Source organism: Eptatretus burgeri, chromosome 6 (assembly GCF_056783735.1).
Source record: "Eptatretus burgeri isolate ZD-2024b chromosome 6, Ebu_testis_v1, whole genome shotgun sequence".
NCBI classification, from domain to species: Eukaryota; Metazoa; Chordata; class Myxini; order Myxiniformes; family Myxinidae; genus Eptatretus; species Eptatretus burgeri.
In genome coordinates, this window is record NC_140966.1 from 20,309,642 (window position 1) to 20,333,574 (window position 23,933).

Consider the following 23,933-nt stretch of genomic DNA (forward strand, 5'->3'; position numbering starts at 1 on the left):
GTAATGTCATAGCAAAGGGGTTGGATGACGCAAGACATTTCAGCTTTTCATTCTTAATTAATTTGTAAACATTTCTAAATAAAAAATTTCACTTTGGCATTATGGGGTATTTTGTGTATATCAGTGACAAAAAAAATCACATTTTAATGCATTTTTAATTCAGGCTGTATCACAACAAAATGTGAAAAAGTGAAGGGGTGTGAATACTTTGTAAAGGCACTGTATGTACCATTTTGGCTTCATCTCTCAATGGTGAAGAATCACATCAGAAATTAAAAAATTCTCGGATCTGAATCTGGATTTGGATCTTCTCCAAAACCTATTTAATTCTTCCTTGTCACACATCCAACCTGCCCACCAAGTTTTGTCCGAATCCGTCCATAACGTTTTGAGATATCATGCTACGTATCATTTTTGGTCCTCTCAAATGCTGTGAATCACTCAATGGTGAAGAATCACTTTAAAAACTTCAGTAGCCGTAACCGGATACTGATTTTCACTAAAATCTCATCATTTCTTCTTTGCCACGCACCCAAACTCTCCACGAAGTTTCATCTGAATCCGTCCACAACTTTATGAGATATTGTGTTCACCGAAAAACAGACAGACAGGGGTAAAAACTTAACCTCCGTCCACTTTTTGTGGTGGCGGTAATAAGGTATGTGGGGAAAAATGAGGTGCCTCACACCTTGCTTAGCTTGACGCCATGGAAACCAAGGCCATCAAGAACATTGGAATGTCCTGCGATGAAGCTGAGTCTATGGGCCTATCACTTTGCAATCGCCGATAGGTTGGTGATCTCTCTGTCTTCTTCTGACTCCTTCCTGGTCTTGCACCCTCTGTCTTCTCCGTGCTTTGTACCCTCCCTGCTGACTGCAGAAGACACTCGGTCCACCAGCAACTGCCTCCTCGTGAAACTGTCTAAATCCAGAACCACTGCTCACCTCCACTTATTTGTTGCTCTTTCCTCCCACCTGCAGAACCAACTTCTACATTCTCTTCAATCTCATTCTTAAAGGTCTTTAAGGCAGCTGTTGAAGGTCCTCCAGGTCTTCAAGACAGTTGTTCACCACCATCTCAAATCATCCCCCATCCAAAACCACGATCTTCTGCGCACCCGTTTAACCATCCCCCACCCCTCCCAAAATTTGGCTTCTGTATCCAACTTGTCCACCCCTTGAGTTCTCCCTGACTCCTCATAGTTACCTGCTGACCTTGTTTGTCTGTCTCCATCTATTTTTTTTTTTTACTCCACCCTGCTGTTTCGATACCTCCACCAAGGCATTTCCCCCTTCTCCTACGGCTCCTTTTGTTATGTTGTGTCCTGAACCCTTCTGTGTTCCAGCAATTCCGCAAGCCTTGAATATGTATTAAAAACATTTAGATAAACGGTGAAGGAGAAAGGGAGTGGGTGGAAAAATTTGAGGTTACAGCATTGGTGGACATGTTGAATGATATCAGGTAAGGGACCAAAGGGAAATTTTCAAAACTCAGACATTATAAGAGATTTTGCATAGTATAACATTTTGAATTTGATTAATACAATCAAATGCATGTTTGTTTGCGATACCGTATTTACATTTGATGTGATTTTTCGGACTTGTTTGTGAATGCTATGATTCTTTACAAAACTGCTTTCTCTTCCTCATCAAGATTGGAGATGTACCGCAAAGTTCCCAACTTGAGGGTGCTGGCTTGTGGTGGGGATGGGACAGTAAGTATAACTCCAAAGCTACAACGGAACATTGCATGCACTTAAGGATGTTTCATCTCCCGTAACATTCACAAAATGAAGGTAATGTGGAATGATTTTTCTTTGTAAATTAATGCTGTTGGAAGAGCTTCAACAACGATGCAAGAGTTTCACGGTTTTGTAACTGCATTGGAGTAAAGACACAATTATGCCAATTTAGCTCGTTTGTTCTCGCTGGTTACACAAACCAATTATTTTGTCCTCTCAACTAATTTTCCAGTATGGTTTTATTTAAAGGGAAAACCAACGTGATCACACCATCCAGTCTGGTACAGCAATTACCTCTGCCACCAAAAGGGGAATAGAGCTTGTTTTCACCCATCTTTTTGTTGTGACGAAAATTGAAAATTTTCATCATCTGTCTGTCTCATTTAGCCTGGTATTGGCTTTAGTGCATTGGTCCCCAACATGCGGCCCGTGGGCCGCATGCGGCCCATGGAGCCCTATACTGCGGCCCGCGAGGACTTTCAAATCAAAACACTGCCGGCCGGCGCCGTGACCTGAAAAGCCTTACACAATGCCACTGCCGGCCGGCACCGTGACCTGAAAAGCCTTACACAATGCCACTGCCGGCCGGCGCCGTGACCTGAAAAGCCTTACACAATGCCACTGCCTGCCACTGCCGCTTACCGCCGGGAGGAATCAAATCAATTTGATTTTACCTTCCGGCATCTTGCGGCAGTATTTAAAATTAATTACACATCGAATGGAAATTTGTTCAGAATTACAGTGCATGAACAATTGATCGATCGAATACATATAATATTTATTAATTTAAAAAAAACAATACTCCAATAAACCCCAAACGTTGTATCGATTTCTCAACACAAATGCTGTGTGACAGCATCAAGTTTCTCAATAAAATGCATCAATTTTTTTCTGGCTCCCAACATCCTTGGGAGTAGTGAATGTGGCCCGTGGGATCAAAAGGTTGGGGACCACTGGCTTAGTGGTTAGGGTGGCGGCTTGGGATCCCAGGGTCCTGAGTTCAAGCCCTGTTGGCTGCTGAATTAACACCAGGGGGTTGACTCAGCCTGTCATCCTTCCGAGGTCGGCGAAATGAGTACCAGTGTACTGGTCCCGGTGTATGCCCCGGTTAGAATAGGTGTACCATATCCTTGTGTGTCGTAAGAAGTGACCAGGGTTGGCGTCAGGAAGGGCATCCGGCCATAAAACATTGCCTCAAGAAAAAAAAGCCCAACCCCTGCACAGCAGGGAAAAATGGCTGTAAAAACGGTCATTTTTATTTATTTTGTCTGTCTCATTTGTTTGTCTGTCTGTGAGTGCAATAGCTCGGGAACACTTTCAGCTATCTTCGTCAAACTTTACCAGGGGATTCCGAAGGTCAAAACTGAGGCTGTCAATGTTTTTTTGACTGTCTAAGTCAAAAGGTCAACACAAGCCAAAGGTCAACAACTTTGTCAAATTTCTAAAATCCTATGAACAAGATATGCATATTCGGTCAATGAATTGAACCACCAGTTATTTTTGAGGTCAGCACAGGCCAAAAGGTCAGCGTAAGCCGAATTTCTAAAATTCTCAATTTTCATCCGATTAATTTGGAATTTGAAAAGGATTTAGATTTCAGCTGCCAATTATTTTTGAGGTCAACATAGACCAAAAGGTCAACAACTTTGGTGAGATTTCTAAAATCATCAATTTTCATCCAATTGACTTGAAATTTGAAGAGAATTTGCATATCAGGTCAATGAATTCAATGAACAAGTATTTTTGAGGTCAACACAGGCCAAAAGATCAACATAGGCCAAAAATTCAACATAGGCCAAAAGATCAACATAGGCCAAAAAGTCAACATAGGCAGATTTCTCTAAAATTGTCAATTTTCATCCAATTGACTTGAAATTTGAAGAGGACTTGCATATTTGGTCATTTAATTAAACCACCGATTATTTTAAGGTAAAATTTGTTTTATTGATTTCACAAGTACCATGCGATGCATGACATCTTTCTTGGTACTTGCAAAAATCGAATATTTTTCAAGAATATAAGTTAGTCTTGTGCGTTATTCTCTGTCTGTTTGATATGATGAATATTGAAAATTTTCATCATTTGTCGGTCTGTCTCATGTGTATGTATGTATGCATGTATGCATGTATGTATGTATGTATGTATGTATGTATGTAAGTAAGTCTGTTTGTATAAAGGTATGTTTGCCTGTGAGTGTGATAACTCACGAACGCTTTCAGCTATGTTGGTCAAACTTTACCAGAGGATTTCGAAGGACAAAAGTGAGGCTGTCGATGTTTCTGACTATATATGTCTAAGGTCAAGGTGACGGTGACATCATTTGCTTGATTTTCGTCAAACCTGTCAAGCCACTGCATGACACCTTGTTTGTGTGTCTGTCTGTCTGTGAGCAGGATATCTTAAAAAGTTATGAACAGATTTGGACAGAATTTGGAGGACAGATTAGATGCGTGCCAATGAGGAATTGAGTCAATTTTGGTGAAGATCCGGATTCGGATCAGGATCCGAAAATTTTAAATTGAATTTTCACCATTGAGAGATTGGGCCAAAAATTACATATAGCAGGATTTCTGTAAAAGTTGTGGATGGATTCGGCCGAAACTTGGTGGGCAGGTTAGATGTAGGACAAGGAAGAACTGTTTCAATTTTTGGTAAAGATACAGATGTGGATCTAATAATTTTTGAAGTGATTCTTCACCATTGAGTGATCAGGCTGAAACAATATATAGCATGATATTTGAAAAAGTTGTGTCAGGATTCGGATGAAACTTGGTGCACAGGTTGGGTGTGTGGCAAGGAAGAATTTAATTTTTCGAAGAAAAATTTTCGGGTGATTTTCAACCATTTTCGCTGTTTTTGAGCTTTTTTTTGGCTTTTTAGCACCGCTGGGATAATCTTGTTTCATCCCTGGGATAGGTGCTCTGATTTTTAAAACCGCAATGCTCTGCCGTGTGCATGGGTTAGTCCATTGACTAATGAGGGGTTGTTTTGTGATTGTACAATAAATTCTAGTGTGGATTTGCAAAACAATATCGATATGTATTAACATTAAGAATTATACAAATTTAATGTGATTTTTGTTGCATTTGTACACATTGAACGTAGTTATTATTCCAGTTGCAAACGTGAATCATCGGCGAACTCTGCTCCAGCCAATGGGAGCTCGAGGTGAAGATGATGAGCCGACCAATGGGCGTTCGGATTAACCGTGACGTCATTACGGACAAATCAATCAGCGTCTACCTTATTGAGACCTGCGTATAAAGCACACGCCTTCACTTCCTTCTTCACTTGCTGCGATTTTTACCCTGAAGAGTGCAGCACGAAAAGCTTCGGTCACTATGTCGTGTTTATTTATATCCATATTAAAGTTCTGTAGGACCAAACATCTGTTTAGATATTGTTACGAATTCGCGCTCGCCGGCATGCGGATGGCCACGTGACTCAAATCGTGGCACGTCGCCCATCAGACGGACAATTCAGTCGTAACCCTCTTGGACCAACGCTGGGAGCTAGTCACGGGTGGGGGTTTAACCTCCCCACGATCGTGCCAATTGCCCACCCACGCAGGATAGGGTTGCTCACTAAATTCGATCTACCTAAGTACTTGCACGAATGGTCGACTGGGCAATCGCACCACGACACAGGCCGACTCCGGACACGAACCGCTTAAGCGGTCCGTTCCATGCTACAGTGATAACCGAGCGGTGTTATCGTCGGCCTCGAAGGTTCCGATTAATTATTGGGTGTATTAAGCCCACTACGAACCCTTTACGTGAAGCAGGATGGAGGGTCAATTAAAAGGAAGGAGACGAAGCGAAACGTGAAAACAGTTCAACACAATGCACATTTATTCCGCGGCACACGGAAATCACATAGATACAGCCACAATAATCAAAATGCACATATAAAGCGAAAGCAAGAGTTAAACCGAATACGCGTACACACGGCAACACTTATACAGTTCTACTTTACAGACGGCGCCAACACACATTTACTCAAAAGCAAAGGAAAGAAGCCACCCTCATAGACAAGGGGGCAGACGGGGCCCATGGGCCTTTATGGCGTGGGACTTGGCAGACCGAACGAGTCCCACGAGACCGTTGCAGGTTACCTGCACCCTCGCGGTGCGATGGTGGGCGAGCTCTCTATGGCGCTCCTTGTACGAACACGCAGGTCTGCGCGACACAGCTGGCAGAGCGGCGCCTCCAGTCTGCGTCTCCTCCGCGACGTCCGGACTCTCCACCGACTGCAAGCTCCAACCAGCAGGTCGCTCTGTGGACCTCTTCTCCAAGACCCAGACGGGCAGAAGACCATGAACCGTCGACTGACGCTGACACTCTCACCGACCGCCCTGACCTGACCTGATCTCAGCGGCGCCTCGGCGCCTCCGTGCGCCCTTTTATTTCCCAGCCACCCCGCCCTCCCTTCACAGAACGCGGGGGGGGGGGGGACATTCCACCAGAGAAATCGGGGTGGGAGTTGAGTTCCAACGGTCATTCTTGTTTACCAGAGAAATCGGGGTGGGAGTTGAGTTCCAACCGTCATTCTTGTTTACCAGAGAAATCGGGGTGGGAGTTGTTGTTGTTCCCCTTTTGTGTTTGTGGAGATGTTGACGGTTGCTGGTGGAGTGGTGAGGATGGCGTGGTTGTTGAGAGGCAGGTGTAGTTGTGGTTGTTGTGAAGCGGAATTGTGGTTGGTAGTTGTTGTGTGATGGCAGTTGAGACGTGGTTGGTTCAAAATAAAGATAGAACACAAAAACGCCGAACTCAAAGCGTCGCAGCCTGAATGAATCGCATAATTTCCCTCTAGACAACGGATTTGGGGCTAACTCCACATGTAATTAGAGATATCTCACCTATGGGCCCTTCATGGTGTAATGCGAATTTCCACAGCCGTAACAATATATTGTTGTGGTTACCAAATTCGCAAACCACCATTCAGGTCCCTTAGGTGAGATATCTCCGTAAGTATATGTGCAGTTAGGCCCAAACCCGTTGTCTAGTGGGAATACATGTCATTCATACGTGCTGCGACTCTTCAGGATAGCCGTTTTTCTTTTACTATCTTTATGTTGGACCAACCGCCATTGTTACCACCACCAACCACAACATCAACCACCCACCGCGGCGCCGCTTCACGTCACACCTCGCAACCGTCGCATCGCCACCGTTCTTGCGCCGCTTGTGGGTACCGGTGTTGGACTCGTGCAGGGCGCGCGCCGAACAGCGTGTACAAAACCACGGATTTTCCGCTCCAAAAACGGATCAAAAACGACACACGCCCACTTTTGTTCCGTCCAATCGGTGAGCGAGGGGCGATTTGGCCCCGCCTCCAGGGCGTTGGAGGGCGGTCGCTATATGCAAATTCATGGATCAAAATGCATTCACGCCCACTTTTTCTCGGGCCAATGGGGAGCGAGGTGAAAGGTCGAAGGCAGGGGGTCAAAAGCGAAGCCACGGGGCTTATATAAGCGACCGCGTTCGTCAAGTCAAGTCAGTTAAGACTTCGCAGTCGGTGGAGTTGGGAAGAAGAAGCAAGAAGGGTTGGTCGTCGTCGTCGTCGTGTGCGTTGGAGTCGGAGCGAAGAGGACGGAGCTGTGGAGAGGCGGCGAAGGAGACGAGGGGGTGCTCGCGTCGTGCCGGGAGCTGCACACCAGGGAGGCCGACGGCGCGACCTGGTCGAGGTGGAGACGCTCGTCGCGGGACTCGAGACAGAGTAAAAATCCTCCTTTCCCCGAGCATCAGCAACCCCCTCCTGTTTCCCCCCCGCGCTGAGATAGTGCGACCAAGGGGGCCCCCTTCCCACCCCCTACCAGACACTGTCCGCGAGGCCCGCGGAGTTGAGGCACCATCGCCGCTCCGCGTCTCATCACCAGACGGGTAGGCTCGACCCGGTCTCGGCCTCAGGCCCGCCTCATCCTTGAGGGTGTTCTTTTTCTTGGTTTTGGATATGTGTTGTCGGCGCCGTCTGTGAAGTAAAATTGTATAAGTGTTGCCGTGTGCTTGCGTAATCGGTAGTCGGATAGCTCTGCATTGTGTCTTCGCTTTTACATTTGCTTTTTGTGTAAAATTGCATTGTGTTTCTTTTCCTTTTCTATGTGCTTTTGGTGGAATTGAATATGTGTGCTTTCCGTTCATCGCGAATAAATGTGCTTTGTGTTGAACTGTTTCCCGCTTCGCTTCGTCATTTCTTTCATTGAATCCTCATCTTGCTTCACGTAAAGGGTTGGTAGTGGGCTGAATGCGCCCGATAATTAATCGAACCGTCGAGGTCGACGAATAACACCGCTCGGTTATCCCGATAGTACGGAACGGGTCGCTTAAGTGGCCCGTGTCCGAAGTCGACCTACGGCGAGGTGCGATCGCCCGGTCTACCCTCCGTGTGGGTACTTAGGTAGGTCGAATTTGGCGAGCAACCCTATCCCACGCGGGGGCCGATTGGCTCGATCGCGGTGAGACTGAAAGGTCCACCCGTGACTGGTTCCCGGCGTTAGTCCGAGAGGGTCACGACTGGATTGTCCGTCCGGTGGGCGACGTGCCGCGATTCGAGTTACGTGGCCGTCAGCACGCCGGCGGGCGCGAATCCGCAACACTGGTGTCAGGAGTGGGATACAAATCCATCGCCCTCCTCGCGGCACTGGTATCGGAGAACAGGAAAACGGGCTCTCCTGTCTCCAGCTAAATTCACGGGAATCGGTCCAGGGGTGAGAGAAGCGACCCCCGATTCCCTCCAAATTATGAGCGAGCGAAATTCACCCTTCACGAGAAGCAAGATGGCGTCTCAAGGCGAGCGGGAGCCGGGGGTATTAGAAATGGATGCAGAATGTGTAGAATCCATGGCTCTGGTTGGAATCCCCGTGCAAGAAATGTTGATTGTGCAGGAACACGGACTCGCCCAACTGAACCCAGAGCCCGAAATGGGTGCGGCAGCGGCCGCGGTGTATGACACCTTCCCCCCCCCCTCTCCACCAAAACCCTTCCCCAACCCTTGCCGAAACGGCTCAGCTGAGCGCACCCGACATGGCCCAGCTATTCGCCATGCTGGCGGAAATGACAGCGAAGATAAATGCGAACATGAACGAAAAGATGGATGCGAATACACAACAAATAAACGAAAAGATGGATACAAACACAAACAAAATGAACAAGCAAATGAGGGAAAAAATGAAAGAGCTCCGGGGTGAGACGCAGAACATGGGCCGATGCCTGCAGGCGGGCATGAAGGCCGTGACCAGGGAGATAGGAATGGCGACTCCACGTGTGGAAGCAAACGAGCTGGAAGGGGGTGCAACGGCTGACAGGCCCGCGGTGGAGGCGGGTAAAAAAATAATTCGGGGGGCGTGTTGGGCGAGGGTCGTGACAGAGGAATCGACGGTGACCAAAAGGGAAAAATTAAATGGGGAGACCAAAACGTGTGAGACGAGACACGAGGTGACGACGACAGAAACTTATAAATGTATAGAGACACGGGAGACAGAAAAAATAGAGGAGAGACAACACGATGAAGACGGGGTAAGTGACGCACACACACACACACGGAGGTAGTGGAGGATAATGGGGGTGAGCTGGGGGACTGGGTGGAGGCCCGGTGCCAGCAGCTGGATGGCCTCCTCCAGGAACGAGGGGAGGGAGTATGCCCCCTTGAGGCGAGTCACGACCAGGTGAGTTCGGTCGTGCTTTGCGAGGTTGAGAGGACGGGTGCTGTGAACAGGTGCACGGAGAGCTTGGGGGGTATAGAGGCCCCGGAGACCCTTGTGGGGACACGAATCCCCAGTGTGGTTGTCCCTGTGTGTGTGGTGCAAGGCGTGAGTGCGTCCCCGTGTGTGGAAGCGACCCCGTGTGTGAGTGGTGTGGTGGCGATGGTGCCGGAGTACGTGCTTCCCAGCACGCCGTGTGTGGATGAGGCACCGTGTGTGAGTGAGGCCGTGTGTGTGGATGAAACAGCCTGTGTGGATGGGGCACCGCGGGTGAGTTCCCCTGCGTGTGTGGATGGGACGGCCGGTGTGGATGAGGAGCCGCGGTTGAGTGCCCCCGCGTGTGTGAGTGAGGCACCGCGGGTGAGTGCCCCCGCGTGTGTAAGTAGTATGGTTTGTGTGAGTAGTGAGGCATGCGTGAGTGAACGGCCGTATGCAAGGGAGACCGTGTGTGTGTGAGAGAGCGGTATGTGAGGGAGATGTCGGTTGGCATGCGGGAGCACGCAGCCGCGTCTACCGGTGTGAATGTGATGGAGTGGAGTGTGTGCGTCGTAACACGCGGGAGTGCGTGTGTCGAATGGCGACGACGGCGACAGGTGAAGAAAGAAAGCCGAGTAGCGGCTGTAGTTGTTTCGGGGACCGTGCCCGGTTCACCCAGCAGTGAGCACGAGGTCCGTGCTGTGCAATGCACGAGGCCCCCATGTGCTCGCTTGCGAGAGTGAAGTCCCGGTCCGGAAACGCACGCGGTGGATTTGCCGATCCCGCGGACGGACAAAGTTTAGGCAGGATAATGGATTTGGACCGGATGGGTTCTCCACGCGATCGTGTGTGTTAAGCTCCAACAGGCAAAGCACATGTGTTCGCGTGGGGAACCCCTCGAGACGTGGGGCTTGTGTTTTTTTTTATGCGCACGGTGACGCCATGGCTGCACGTGGGGTTGGAATCCGGCAGGAGGGGTATCCCTGCCGGATGGCACCGTCCAAGGAGGGACGAGGAACATGTGCAGCTGCATGACGTCACGGGCAGGTGTAAAGTGCGCGAGCTCTGAGTTGCCGCGCTGGTGCTGCGCATGAAAAAAAAAAAAACAAGCCTCACTTTCGGGTGCACAGGATTCCTGGGCAAGGGGTGGAAGACCCCCTTACTTGGGCACAGGATGGAAACTAGTTAGGGGGAAGGGTTAGCTTAGCTAGACCGACTTCATGGGGCAGGGGTAAGTCCTCATGGAGTCCGTGGAATGGATTAGTTAGAGGGATTGTTAGTCAGATTTAGGTTGGGAAATAAAATGATTTATTTGGAGACAGTGACAGACTTGTGAATGTGTAGAGGGGACGTAGTTTAGCTACGTAGTGTTAAAAGGAACGTGCTGTAGTTTAAGGGACGACGTGGGAGCACGAGTTAGTTAGGGGATGTCGTTAGGAGGATGGCAGAGTTCAGCGGTGTGTGTGTGGAAGAGTTGGTGAGTTATGAGGTGAAGACATGATGAGTGAGTGAGGCCAGCGGGTCTGTGTGAATGGAGCGAATGGGGAATGCATGGTGCGATGAGTGATTGGGGGGAGGAGTGACTCCCGCCCAAGGGACCCCCGGGGTCAGTGTAGAGTGAGTTTGCTGGGTTAGTTAAATTGAAAAATGGAGGTCGTTTTGCTGTTGGTGGGAATGTAGGCTCGAAACCCGTTTGGAGGGGTGCAGGAGCCCTGTTGACGGGCTTGGGAGCGTGGCTGCGAAAGGTGAGTATCGCTGAGTGGGTACCCCGGGCACCAGGCTAGTCAGCCGTGGTAGGCCAAGGGCCCATGGGGGGCCGGGATAGCGTAGTGGGCATGGGTGCGCCTGCTTGGTGCGGGGGCCCGGGGCGCCATTAGCCGCGTGGGCAGTGTTGTGGGCATGGGTGACCCTCGGAAAGGGGCCCGTGAAGCCAGCCTGCCACGTGTGCGTTTCAGGGGAGGTGCCATGGGGGGCACTCCCCGGTGTTAGGGAGCTGGTAGGCTCGGAGGCAGTGTAGTGCCCGGGGGTGCCATAGCGGGAGATTCGGCAGAGGGTCGTGCCTGCCAAAGGGAGCCACGTGTCCCAGCCATGAGACCGTGTGAGGGCACGGAGAGAAAATTGGGGGGCGAGGCCCGAAATTGTGAGGACACCAACACAGGCGATGGGAATCTGGGTTGTAAGAACCAAGAGTTTAAGCGAGAGGCGCTTGTTGAAAGCCCCGGGGTAGTTTAACAGTTAAATGGTTAGGGTAGATTAGGAGATGTACCCCTCCGCACCATCCATCCCCTCGCTGTCGTTGTGGGCCGCTGGACCCACTTGGTGTTAAGATCGCCGAACTCTGGGGAGGCCATTCTGAGGCTTGAGTTGGGCCTCGACACAGGACGCTAGCTCTCCCTTGTTCCCCTCCGGGAAGGGAACGTAGGGGTTGGGAGTAGGCTAGGTGACAGGATAGGTTAGCCGAACAAGGACGATAAAGGGGGTTAGGGGACGATTTATAGTGGGGAAGTAAAAATAAAAAAAAAATAAAAATAAGTTGGGGCTAAATTGGGGTTTGACAAATTAAGGGAGTGGGTATGTACAGTGACAGGCAAAGGCGATAGGTTGGGAGGGAGACAGGTAGGTAGGTCCGAGCCCGCCTTCCAAGTGGCCAGCACCACTGCACTCCCTCCACCAACCTCCACTGAACGGCGGAGGCCGGCCAACTTCATCGGCAGCTGTTGTTTTGCTTCAACGCCTGTGCCGGCGCACTTCATCTGCCGGCTGGCTGTTTTTCTTCAAGGCCTGTGCCAGCCAGTTCATCTGCCGGCTGTGTTTGCCTGCAGCGGCCTTCTTCTGCAGGCTGTGTTTGCCTGCTGCCTTTGCCATGCCATGCCCACTGCCCACGTTCACCAGCCCCGTTCAATTTTGCTTTGCCCCCCCCCCCCTGTTCATTGCCATGTGCGCCAGGATCAAGGCAACAGTTTGCAAGCTGCAAGAACTGCCCTGTTGGCAGCTACAACACGGGCCTGCAGTGGCGGCCCGTGCACCATGTTGTGTTCATCCATCCATTCGTTGTGTTCATTGCGTGTGCCACTTGAGCTGGCACGGAGACTGCGTTTGTGCAGCCCATGCACCGTTGTGGTTCACTGCGTTCAGTTCAAAAGGGAAGGCCTTGGACTGCGTGTGAGCAGCCAGCCACGTTCCCTGTCACCTGCATTGTTTTGAGCCAGAGACTGCATGCGGGCAGCCTGGCTCCCTGCTAACTGCTTTTCTTTTGCAGAGTTCATTGATCCTGGGCCATGGTTTAGTGTAAAATTTGTAAGTTAAGGTTAAGATGTACTGTACATATGAGTGCGCCCCCGGCATGTATGTCTTAGCGCCGGCAATTTTATTTAAGTCGTCCGTGTGAGTGAGTTTGTTTAGGTAGTTACGCAGCCCTCAGGTTATTTATTTTGGGGACACGAATACCATGAATGTCGCACTCAGGGATCCGTAGGTAAAATGTACTAGGGGAAAACTACACATGATGGCACACGAAAATTTGACGACTCGGGACGAGTCTGTAAAAAGGGGAGGGGGTAGTGTTGTGGTTACCAAATTCGCAAAGCACCATTCAGGTCCCTTAGGTGAGATATCTCCGTAAGTATATGTGTAGTTAGGCCCAAACCCGTTGTCTAGTGGGAATACATGTCATTCATGCGTGCTGCGACTCTTCAGGATAGCCGTTTTTCTTTTACTATCTTTATGTTGGACCAACCGCCATTGTTACCACCACCAACCACAACATCAACCACCCACCGCGGCGCCGCTTCACGTCACACCTCGCAACCGTCGCATCGCCACCGTTCTTGCGCCGCTTGTGGGTACCGGTGTTGGACTCGTGCAGGGCGCGCGCCGAACAGCGTGTACAAAACCACGGATTTTCCGCTCCAAAAACGGATCAAAAACGACACACGCCCACTTTTGTTCCGTCCAATCGGTGAGCGAGGGGCGATTTGGCCCCGCCTCCAGGGCGTTGGAGGGCGGTCGCTATATGCAAATTCATGGATCAAAATGCATTCACGCCCACTTTTTCTCGGGCCAATGGGGAGCGAGGTGAAAGGTCGAAGGCAGGGGGTCAAGCGAAGCCACGGGGCTTATATAAGCGACCGCGTTCGTCAAGTCAAGTCAGTTAAGACTTCGCAGTCGGTGGAGTTGGGAAGAAGAAGCAAGAAGGGTTGGTCGTCGTCGTCGTCGTGTGCGTTGGAGTCGGAGCGAAGAGGACGGAGCTGTGGAGAGGCGGCGAAGGAGATGAGGGGGTGCTCGCGTCGTGCCGGGAGCTGCACACCAGGGAGGCCGACGGCGCGACCTGGTCGAGGTGGAGACGCTCGTCGCGGGACTCGAGACAGAGTAAAAATCCTCCTTTCCCCGAGCATCAGCAACCCCCTCCTGTTTCCCCCCCGCGCTGAGATAGTGCGACCAAGGGGGCCCCCTTCCCACCCCCTACCAGACACTGTCCGCGAGGCCCTCGGAGTTGAGGCACCATCGCCGCTCCGCGTCTCATCACCAGACGGGTAGGCCCGACCCGGTCTCGGCCTCAGGCCCGCCTCATCCTTGAGGGTGTTCTTTTTCTTGGTTTTGGATATGTGTTGTCGGCGCCGTCTGTGAAGTAAAATTGTATAAGTGTTGCCGTGTGCTCGCGTAATCGGTAGTCGGATAGCTCTGCATTGTGTCTTCGCTTTTACATTTGCTTTTTGTGTAAAATTGCATTGTGTTTCTTTTCCTTTTCTATGTGCTTTTGGTGGAATTGAATATGTGTGCTTTCCGTTCATCGCGAATAAATGTGCTTTGTGTTGAACTGTTTCCCGCTTCGCTTCGTCATTTCTTTCATTGAATCCTCATCTTGCTTCACGTAAAGGGTTGGTAGTGGGCTGAATACGCCCGATAATTAATCGAACCGTCGAGGTCGACGAATAACACCGCTCGGTTATCCCGATAGTACGGAACGGGTCGCTTAAGTGGCCCGTGTCCGAAGTCGACCTGCGGCGAGGTGCGATCGCCCGGTCTACCCTCCGTGTGGGTACTTAGGTAGGTCGAATTTGGCGAGCAACCCTATCCCACGCGGGGGCCGATTGGCTCGATCGCGGTGAGACCGAAAGGTCCACCCGTGACTGGTTCCCGGCGTTAGTCCGAGAGGGTCACGACTGGATTGTCCGTCCGGTGGGCGACGTGCCGCGATTCGAGTTACGTGGCCGTCAGCACGCCGGCGGGCGCGAATCCGTAACAATATATATATATATATATATATATATATATATATATATATATATATATATATATATATATATATATATATATATATATATATATATATATATATATATATATATATATATATATATATATATATATATATATATATGTGCAATTTCCAAGGTACACGGGGATTCATGATAGGGTCTGCTTGGACCCACTCCTTCACCTCTGAACCTGAAGCCAACGGATCACGGATAATTTGACAACCCGATGGGTTGCTTCGCAACCGCGGACACTGGTTGAGGCCACCGAACCAAGCAGGGTCTTCGTGTAAAATTACCTTGCGTTACCTTACTGGTAGTTTGGTGATTCCAACTGAGGAACCGTGCTCTCAACTCCACACATTATCTACTTATTACATATGGCTGAGTGAAACCATGGATGGGAGTCGGCTACCTGATGGAGCAAATTGATCGGGTGCAATTTCCCGGCTATTTGTCACATGCTACATCTAAGCAATGGAGAAAGAGACAATCAAGCAGGTTTGGAAAGTCTATATTCTCATGTGCAAAAAAGCACATATTTACTGTATATACATAATGTATATCTCGTGAGAACAAAAGAATGTCTGCACTCCACGATTATTCATTTTACCTCTATTATTGAATGATGGATCCAGATCCAGCATCATATGTCATCATTAAAAATAATTAGAACTTCTCACTTGCTCTCTGAACATAACACTATGAGCTCTGTTGCAATGACCAAACAAATTGTCTTTTGATCAAATGTGAAGTCTGAGGAACACACCATGTACTGGTCTTATTGAATTTTGAGTGAGAATAATGAGTGTTTCCACAATTCCAACACTGAAATCCAATTCTTCTGCAATTTTTCATCTTGTAATTCTGTGATTCTCCCAAAGTAGCCATTCAGTACGTTTATTGGGAGATCGGCATTTGGTTGCATGTGAGATTACTCAAGATTGATGACCAATCACAGCTGTTTGCTGAACTTTCTGCACCATTTAAACACAAGTACAGGTAGTTGAAAGGAACACATTGCTTAATTGCGCAGACGGTCTCCTTCAAATTTCATATCGTTTCATCAGCCCACTTCACAAGGAACTTCTTGATACAATCTTTCCACAGCACATGTGACTGTTGGCTGCAATGTTTCTTTCACCCTAAAATATTTCACCTGTGTTGCCGTCACTTCCTGTATAACTTGCTCAGCATAAATAATATAAATGCACGAAATGTCAGCCTTGAACGATTATTTTTACTTGTTGTACAATAAAAGTCCCAATCCTACTTGAACCACTTTCAGAAACTGAAAAATCAACAACTCAGTGGCCATCTATATACTGTACTGTATTTCATTTGAAATTCGGAAGGGCACTCGGTTGAGAGCAAACCTCCGCCACATAATGCCTGTTCCATGAGAACATATCGGGCTCAATACATTTTTGAAATGTCTTGCTGTACAGTACTATTTCGTTTTTGGCCCCGTCTCTCAATAGTGAAGAATCACTTTGGAAATTCAATAATTCTCGTATCCAGATCCGGATTGAGATCTTCACCAAAATGGAAACAATTCGGCCTTGCCTCACACTCAAATTGTCCACCAAGTCTCATCCAAATCCGTCCACACCTTTTTGAGTTATTGTGCTACAAATCATTTTTAGCCCTATCTCTCAATGGTGAAGAATCACTTAAAAACTTCAAGTAGTCAGATCTGGAACCGGATTTTCACCAAAATCTAAACACTTCATCCTTGTCATGCACCGAACTTGTCCACAAAAGTTCGTCCAGATCTGCCCACAACTTTTTGAGATATCCTGTACACAAATAAACAGACAGAGAGGGGTGAAAACATAACCTCCTCCTCCTTCGGTGGTGGAAATAAAAAAATGTGGAATTTCTGCCCAACTATCCTCCCCTACCAAACTCTGTTCCATGCATCTTCCTTCTCTCCCACTCACCTTACTTCTGCTCCCATTCTCCTTTTTTCTTTTTATATTCCTTCTATTCCAACTATCTTATCTTCTGCTTCTGCTAGAACCCCTCCCTCGCTTTGTTTTTTTTTCAATTTAACTCCTCCTCCCCTGTGCACTTCATATTGCCTGAGCACATCCCACTGGTGGTGACTTGAAAATGTGAGCCATATTCATCACTTAATACACGTTCCATTGTTCCCCTTCTTCAGGTAGGCTGGGTGCTCTCGGTTCTTGATGAGCTACAGCTGAATCCTCAACCACCTGTTTCAGTGCTGCCTCTCGGCACGGGCAATGACCTTGCTCGGACCCTCAACTGGGGAGGGGTGAGTGCAATCGATCATTACAATTTCTTTGCCCGAAGTTTGATGAACATCCTGTATAATCATTAAAATTTCGAACGATACAATATAGACGAGTAGCTCGTTGTTGAAATTGGCTCGAGATTTTGAGTTTAATCAACATATCATCCATCAAGCCACATCATACCTCATGTATATCAGTAACATACCAGCATCAATATTAGCTCTGATGTGGAGCTCAAAATGGGTACAAGTTTGTTGGGACAGTGATAAACACATGAAGGGAAACTGGGTTCTTCACTTACAGATGACTGGTTCTATGATCCCCTACTTCTTTACTGCCAACTGAATAAATTATTCCAGGTGCTCATGGTGATGCTTTAACAAGGCAGACAGTTGTGGACGTCTTTGATAAGTATGATTTTTTTTTGATGCAAAGTTGGGGTCAACTGCAGTGATGAGGCTCATGGAAGAGTCAGGACATAGAAGAGATCAGGACATAAGAGAACAAAAGGAACAGCAGAAAGGGGCGAAACAACAACAACGACAGTCGGGCCGAGGAACAAAATAAAGGGAGACTTGGACAAATAATGGATGCGAGGAGGAAAGAGGGGGAGGGGAGAATGCACGGAGGGGAGAAGATGGATACAGAAGCCAACTTTCAGGAAGGAAAGACTGTAAATTTGGAAAGAGGCGAACTTGGGGAGGGTTAATCGGAGTCGAAAAAAATCCAGCTTTTGGAAAGGGTTTGATAGTAGTCTGAGATAGTAGTCAACAGCTGTGTTGAGAACATGGAGGGAAAATGAGATTGCCGAGAATGTGGAAGTTGGTTCCACAGGCAGGAAAAAAAAAAAAGAGGAACAAATGAGTGGAGGTGAGCAGTGATTCTGGATTTCGGGAGCTTCACCGGAAGGTGGTTGCTGGTGGACCACATGCACCCGATAGAAACCTGGGGGGAGGAGGCGGGTATAGAGAACATATTGGGCAGAGGATGTGAGACGAGAAAGGAAGTGGAAAAAGACAGAGAATCCAACGACCCTCAGAAGATGCTAAAGTTATCGTCCCAAAGACTCGGCTTCATTGTGGGAGAGTCCAATGATCTTGAAGGCCTTGGTCTCCATGGCACCAAGCTGAGCAAGATGTGAGGCATAGCTGCCAACCCAGAGGGGAGAGCAGCAGTCCTTCAAGCTTCAGATGAAAGCCCTGGAGGTGGAGAAGAGTTCAGGTGTGCCAAAGAAGGACATTCAACGACAGAGAATACCCAGTGACTGGCTTTGGAGGAAAACTTTGAGTTGTGTTTTGCTGAAGAAAGATCATGGCTGAGAGTGAGGCCCAAGCATTTGAGCAACTGAACTTCTTTGAGAGGGTTATAAAGAAAGTGGATGGGAGAGTTTACCGTTTGATCATTTCAGAGAGAGACCGAGACCGAGATATTTGTCAGGATTTAATGACATATGACAGGCATATGACCAGTTTGCGATTTGGTGAAGGTCTGAAGAGAGGGAAGAAGAGGCTGCTACTTGTCTATTTGAAGGACGAGGGATTTAACGGCAGAGGGTGGAGTCATTAGAAAAGATATTTCGAGCATTTTCCAGAGTGAAAAAGATTGTTGATGAAGATTAGGAATAGGAGGGGGGCAGAGAACACTGGCTTGTGGCGCTCCAGCCTCGACAGGGAGAGGAGATGAAGGAATTCCATCGAGTGCCACATGTTGACTATGAGAGGGGACAAAGTCAGTCACCCAAAAGTGTAGTTGGCCTGGCATGCCACAGGTGGAGAGTTTGGAGACCAAGACAGGATGCCAGACTGTATTGAAAGCTCGAGATATATCTAGAGAGAATGTCCTAATTTCATGTCTGACATTCTGGGTGTAGGAATGTGGAAGGCAGCAACGAAAGGGAGTGAGGTGGGGATCATCTGGGAGGATGCAGGTCTGGGGAAGTCTTAGAGGCTGCAGGGCTGGGACAAAGCTTGGAGGGTGCACGACTGGTGTGAAGTTAGTGGGTGTGTGGCTGGGATGAAGCTGGGGTGGTGTGGGGTGTGGGGAGAGCTGGGGGAGGGTGAGGCAGTGGTGAAGATGGGAGGGTGAGGAGCAGGTGGGAAAATCGAGAGGTTGTGGGGCAGGGGAGAAACCATGAGTGGTGGGGGTGTCAAGAGAGGGTGGGAAGAGGGGGATGTTGAAAGGGGCTGAACAAGGGGAAGCTGAGAGGGGGTTTGACCAGGGAATGCAGAGATGGAGTGGGAAGAGGGGAATGCTGATGGGGGGGGTGAGGGGGTACTGACATGGAGGGGTTTGACACCATGAATGGGTTTGAAGGTGAATTTATTGTTGTGTGTACACAACCTCTGCAAAATGGACATCTCAAGATTCCAAAACTGGATATACGGCGACAGACTTCTTGGATGAAGTGGTAAAAATATTTTTGGTTGAAGGTATATAGGAAAACGGAGCTATAGGTACAAGAAAAGGCTGGATGAATGAAACGTTTAGAAGTGAAGAGGTTTTGCGAAATATTCATTGTGAAAAAAGGAAGAGATTTTGATGATGAAGAAGAATGAATGAGTTGTTCCCATTGAACTGTATATAACACTGGAAGGATTGAGGCTGTTCCCTTTGCATACACCATTGTGTCGCCACTGCACAACCCCATGCCACCCTGTTGCTCGGTCCAGTGGATGATTCACCACGGTCCAAGTTTTGTTACGTTTATGTGAAAAGGTCCTGACTTTCAACTCAAAATTTACACTCAATATTCAAGATCTCCCAAGAACAACCCACTAACTTCTCAGATAGTTCTAGTAAGTTTACCTCTGTGCCGAATTCTCTCCTTGAAAACACATTTGCATTGATTGATATGAAGTCAACAGTGTCAAATAAATTATCTTGATTTATAATTCCATTTCTACTGAAACATTGCATTACAGCACATTGCCTGGGGGGGCGGGGGGGGGTCGTGTTTCCAGGTCTTCATGCATGATGTGAACTCTACATGATCTTTATTCTCTGCTTCATGTTTTTTTTCTCACTCAACTGGATCTACCCTAACAATTAGCAACATCACCAGTCAGGCATAGTGCAAGCCACTCAAGAAAAATTAGGTTTAAGCATGTTGAGGTAGTTGCAATTCACTGACCATTAACGTGATCAACATTAGATCGAACAGTTACATTTGTCAGTGAACATTTTCTGTGAATTGTCATCCGTGGCAATGGTGCAGGGAGCAAAATGACTTTACAGATATGAGCACGATAAACTTCCGTGAGTCACAAGTGGATTTTTTTTCATTCGAAAGACTTTTTTCAGTTTGTTCAGATTTCTTACTTACAGTGTCTACAAATTGTGACGTCATTTGTCACATCTGGGATTAAGTGGGAAGCCTGAGCACAAAGCCAAACTTCATCTGTCTTCACACATTCATTTCACGAAAATCCTCAATGAACGTCATAACTTCCTTATGAAATGTCTTTGTTCATCCTTTTCTCGAAGGATTATAATTGGAACACTTTATGGCAACACAGTTGGACAAATTCACACCCCTCATAATCTTTCCAGTACGTCTTTTTTTTTTTTTTTTTTTTTTGTATACCTTGGTCGAGGCTCGTATGAGAGCTAACACAAAACTCACAGCAAGGAGGCATGAGACAAGAGGGGCGGGAGTGGAAGGGACAAAACAGTGGGGAACAGACACATTAGGTGAACTGTGGAAGGGAGAGGGATGGGGATGGGACGGGGAACATGGCGAAGAGAAGATGGACATTTCAGGGACTTTCAGGAAGGAAAGCAGGAGAAATGAAGGAAGTGGGCTTGGGTGGATTATCAGGGGTAGAAAAGATCGAGGATTTGGATGGGGGAAGATAAGAGGTGGTGGTGAACAGCTGTTTTGAAAGCCTGGAGGGAAGAATGGGAAAGAATAGAGTGAGGAAGTTTATTCCAAAGGCGGGAAAAAAGAGGAATGAAAGAGTGAAGATGAGCAGTGATTCGTGATTTTGGTAGTTTTACCAGAAGGGGGTTGCTGGCGGACCTTGAGCACCCTGTGGAAATGTGGTGGGGACAAATCGCAGAGAGAGCAGGGGGGGGGGCAAGGCTGGAGAGGAGTCGGTAGAAGACAGAAAGACCACCGACCAACCTGCGGTGATTGAGTGAGAGGCCCAAAGACTCAGCTTCATTGCGGGAGATGCCGATGATCTTAAATGCCCTGGTTTCGACAGCGTGAAGCCGAGAAAGGTGGGAGGCAGGAGCACCAGCCCAGAGGGGAGAGCAGTACTCCATCAGGCTACGGACAAAAGCTTTGTAAGTGGTCAGGAGCTCAAGAGGGCCGAGGAAGGACTTAGCACGACGGAGGATTCCCAGTCGGTGACTGGCTTTTGAGGCGAGGTTGGAAATGTGACTTTCCCAGGAAAGGTCATGGCAGATAGTGAGACCTAGAAGCTTGAAAGAAAAGACTTCTTCCAGAGGATTGTTGAGAAAGTCTTATATGCAGTTCAATGGTTGTTCCTGATGAGCAATAAGGAGAGTAACATTTTGAAATGCATTTTGAAGCATTTTTTGTTATTTTTAAATGTTATACAGAGCAATTTTAAAGGAAGAAACTTTTTTTTTAATTTGGGGCCATTAAAAAGTAGACGCGCCGCTCCGGTGCATGCTCCCATACCTGACCTGACCTGAAAAGTAGAAGGGATGGTGAATGAATGAGTAACTGTGCACGGCAGATAAAGGTTGGCTCTTTTCTGATGTTGTTGTTGTTGTTGTTGTTGTTTTACTTACGAAATCTAAAGATTTCGTAAGTATATTGATGACTTCCATCCTCTGTTTGTGTGTTTGTTTGTTCCTTAGAAATCTTTACATTTCGTAAGTATATTGATCACTTCCATCCTCTGTTTGTGTGTTTGTTTGTGTGTGTGTTTGTGTGTTTGTTTGTAGGCACGTTAACTCGAGAACGGAAGAAGTTACCAATGTCAAATTACACCACGTGATTCAGGAGGGTGATGGCTTGTGTTGATTAGATTTTGGTCAAAATCGGTCAGAGGTCAAAGGTCACAGTGAGGTCAAAAATTCAATTTTTGATGGTTTGGTACAGAATCATCGTAGAAAATTCTGGTTTGTGTCGCTACCTTCTCCAGAGACAGCTTTTATTAGACAAGGTCAGAGGTCAAGTTGACGATTTCGTAAGTACCAGTCTATGACTGCTTGTTACTTGATTTCGTAAGTATATTGATGACTTCCGTTTGTTTGTTTGTTTGTTTGTAGGCACGATAACTCGAGAACGGAAGGAGCTACCAACGTCAAATTACACCACGTGATTCAGGAGGGTAATGGCTAGTGTTGATTAGAGTTTGGTCAAAATCGGTCAAAGGTCAAGGTCACAGTGAGGTCAAACATCCAAAAAATGATAACTCGAGAACGGAAGAAGCTACCAATGTCAAATTACACCACATGATTCAGGAGGGTGGTGGCTAGCGCTGATTAGATTTTGGTCAAAATCGGTCAAAGGTCAAGGTCACAGTGAGGTCAAACATTCGATTTTTGATGGTTTGGTACAGAATCATCGTATAAACTTCTGGTTTGCGTCGCTACCTTCTCTCGAGACAGCTTTTATTAGACAAGGTCAGAGGTCAAGTTGACGATTTTGTAAGTACCAGTCTATGACTGCTTGTTTGTTTGTTTGTTGTTTTGAAGTGAAGAATTTATTTGTATTCCTTTCTTTTCTTTTTTTTTTTTTTTGGAGCGAAGAGACAAAAATGATGAAGCTCAGGGATCAGAAGTAACAATTCCTGTGATAGCAGGAGTGAAAATGAAGCAGTTGCAAGCAGAAATGGAGGCAGAGGCAATTGCCATTTAAAATAGTTTAAATTGATGGGGAGAGGATGGCAGAGGAAGAAGACAAATAAGAATAAGACATGGATGAAGAAGAAGAAGAAGAAGAGTATTTGTCACTTTTTGTTTTTTTGTATTAAACAGAAGGTTGTGAGGACAGCTTCAGAGAGCATGTCAAGAGAACCTCTTGGCAAACAAAAATATGGATGTCATCTCATGTATGACAAAGCTTAATCTTGCTTGTCCACTATACCATGGCCAGAAAAAAATGGAGGATAAAATGACGCCATTGTTCTTCAAAGGGACAATCACGTCTGAGCTTCTGCAGGATTTGCTCTGTTGTTATACCAGCAGAAATAATTGTGTCGCCAATTGTACAAGCTTTCGGCATAACCTACCTTGCACAGAACTATGTCCATGACAAGGTGGAGAGGACATTGAAAATAGCTACCCTCAGTTATTTTGATGAAGATGGTGATAGTGATAATGATCATGATGATAGTTCATAGATAAATGATGATGATTATTGTATTATGTTAGCTTTACTTTGTTGAAAAAAAATTGTGAATAAATGAATGAAGATATAAATCGTTCATGTTTCAAATTTGTAGCCAGTCATTTACTGTAATAAAGAATGGTATCAAAGCAAGAAACAGTTTGTGGAATTTACGCTTGTTTGATGGTGACCACATTCAAAAATTTCTTCGATGGATGTGCTGGGTGTCCATGTACCAATCACTTGATATTTTTGGCTTCCAGATCTTGACTCTTCAGGGATTTCTCCTTCACCAGCTTTTATTGACTTGAGAAAGTCACTCGGGCAGACTGGCAGGGACTGCAAGCAGACGTCTCATGACAGGACTGGTCTCATTTATCTACCGTCCCTGATATTAACTCGACCTCGGAGTTCTTCCACAGATATCAGCTCTCTCTCTCTCTCTCTCTCTCTCTCTCTCTCTCTCTCTCTCTCTCTCTCTCTCTCTCTCTCTCTCTCTCTCTCTCTCTCTCTCTCTTTCTGTTTCTCTTTCTCTTTCTCTTTCTCTTTCTCTTTCTCTCTCTTTCTTTCTCTCTCTTTCTCTCTCTTTCTCTCTCTTTCTCTCTCTTTCTCTCTCGCTCTCGCTCTCGCTCTCGCTCTCGCTCTCGCTCTCGCTCTCGCTCTCGCTCTCGCTCTCTCTTTCTCGCTCTCGCTC

General features: G+C 47.4%; 1 protein-coding gene across 6 annotated transcripts in view; it reads left to right on the forward strand.

The window, feature by feature from the left end:
• The window catches only part of DGKZ (diacylglycerol kinase zeta), a 746,996-nt gene that overhangs the window by 418,775 nt on the left and 304,288 nt on the right, over window positions 1-23,933 (forward strand). For all 6 annotated transcript variants that reach the window (XM_085884240.1, XM_085884239.1, XM_085884241.1 and 3 more), the window contains 2 exons: window positions 1,654-1,714; window positions 16,839-16,952. In XM_085884240.1, the coding sequence (XP_085740366.1) occupies window positions 1,654-1,714; window positions 16,839-16,952 (175 nt within the window). The remainder of the gene's footprint in view (window positions 1-1,653; window positions 1,715-16,838; window positions 16,953-23,933) is intronic.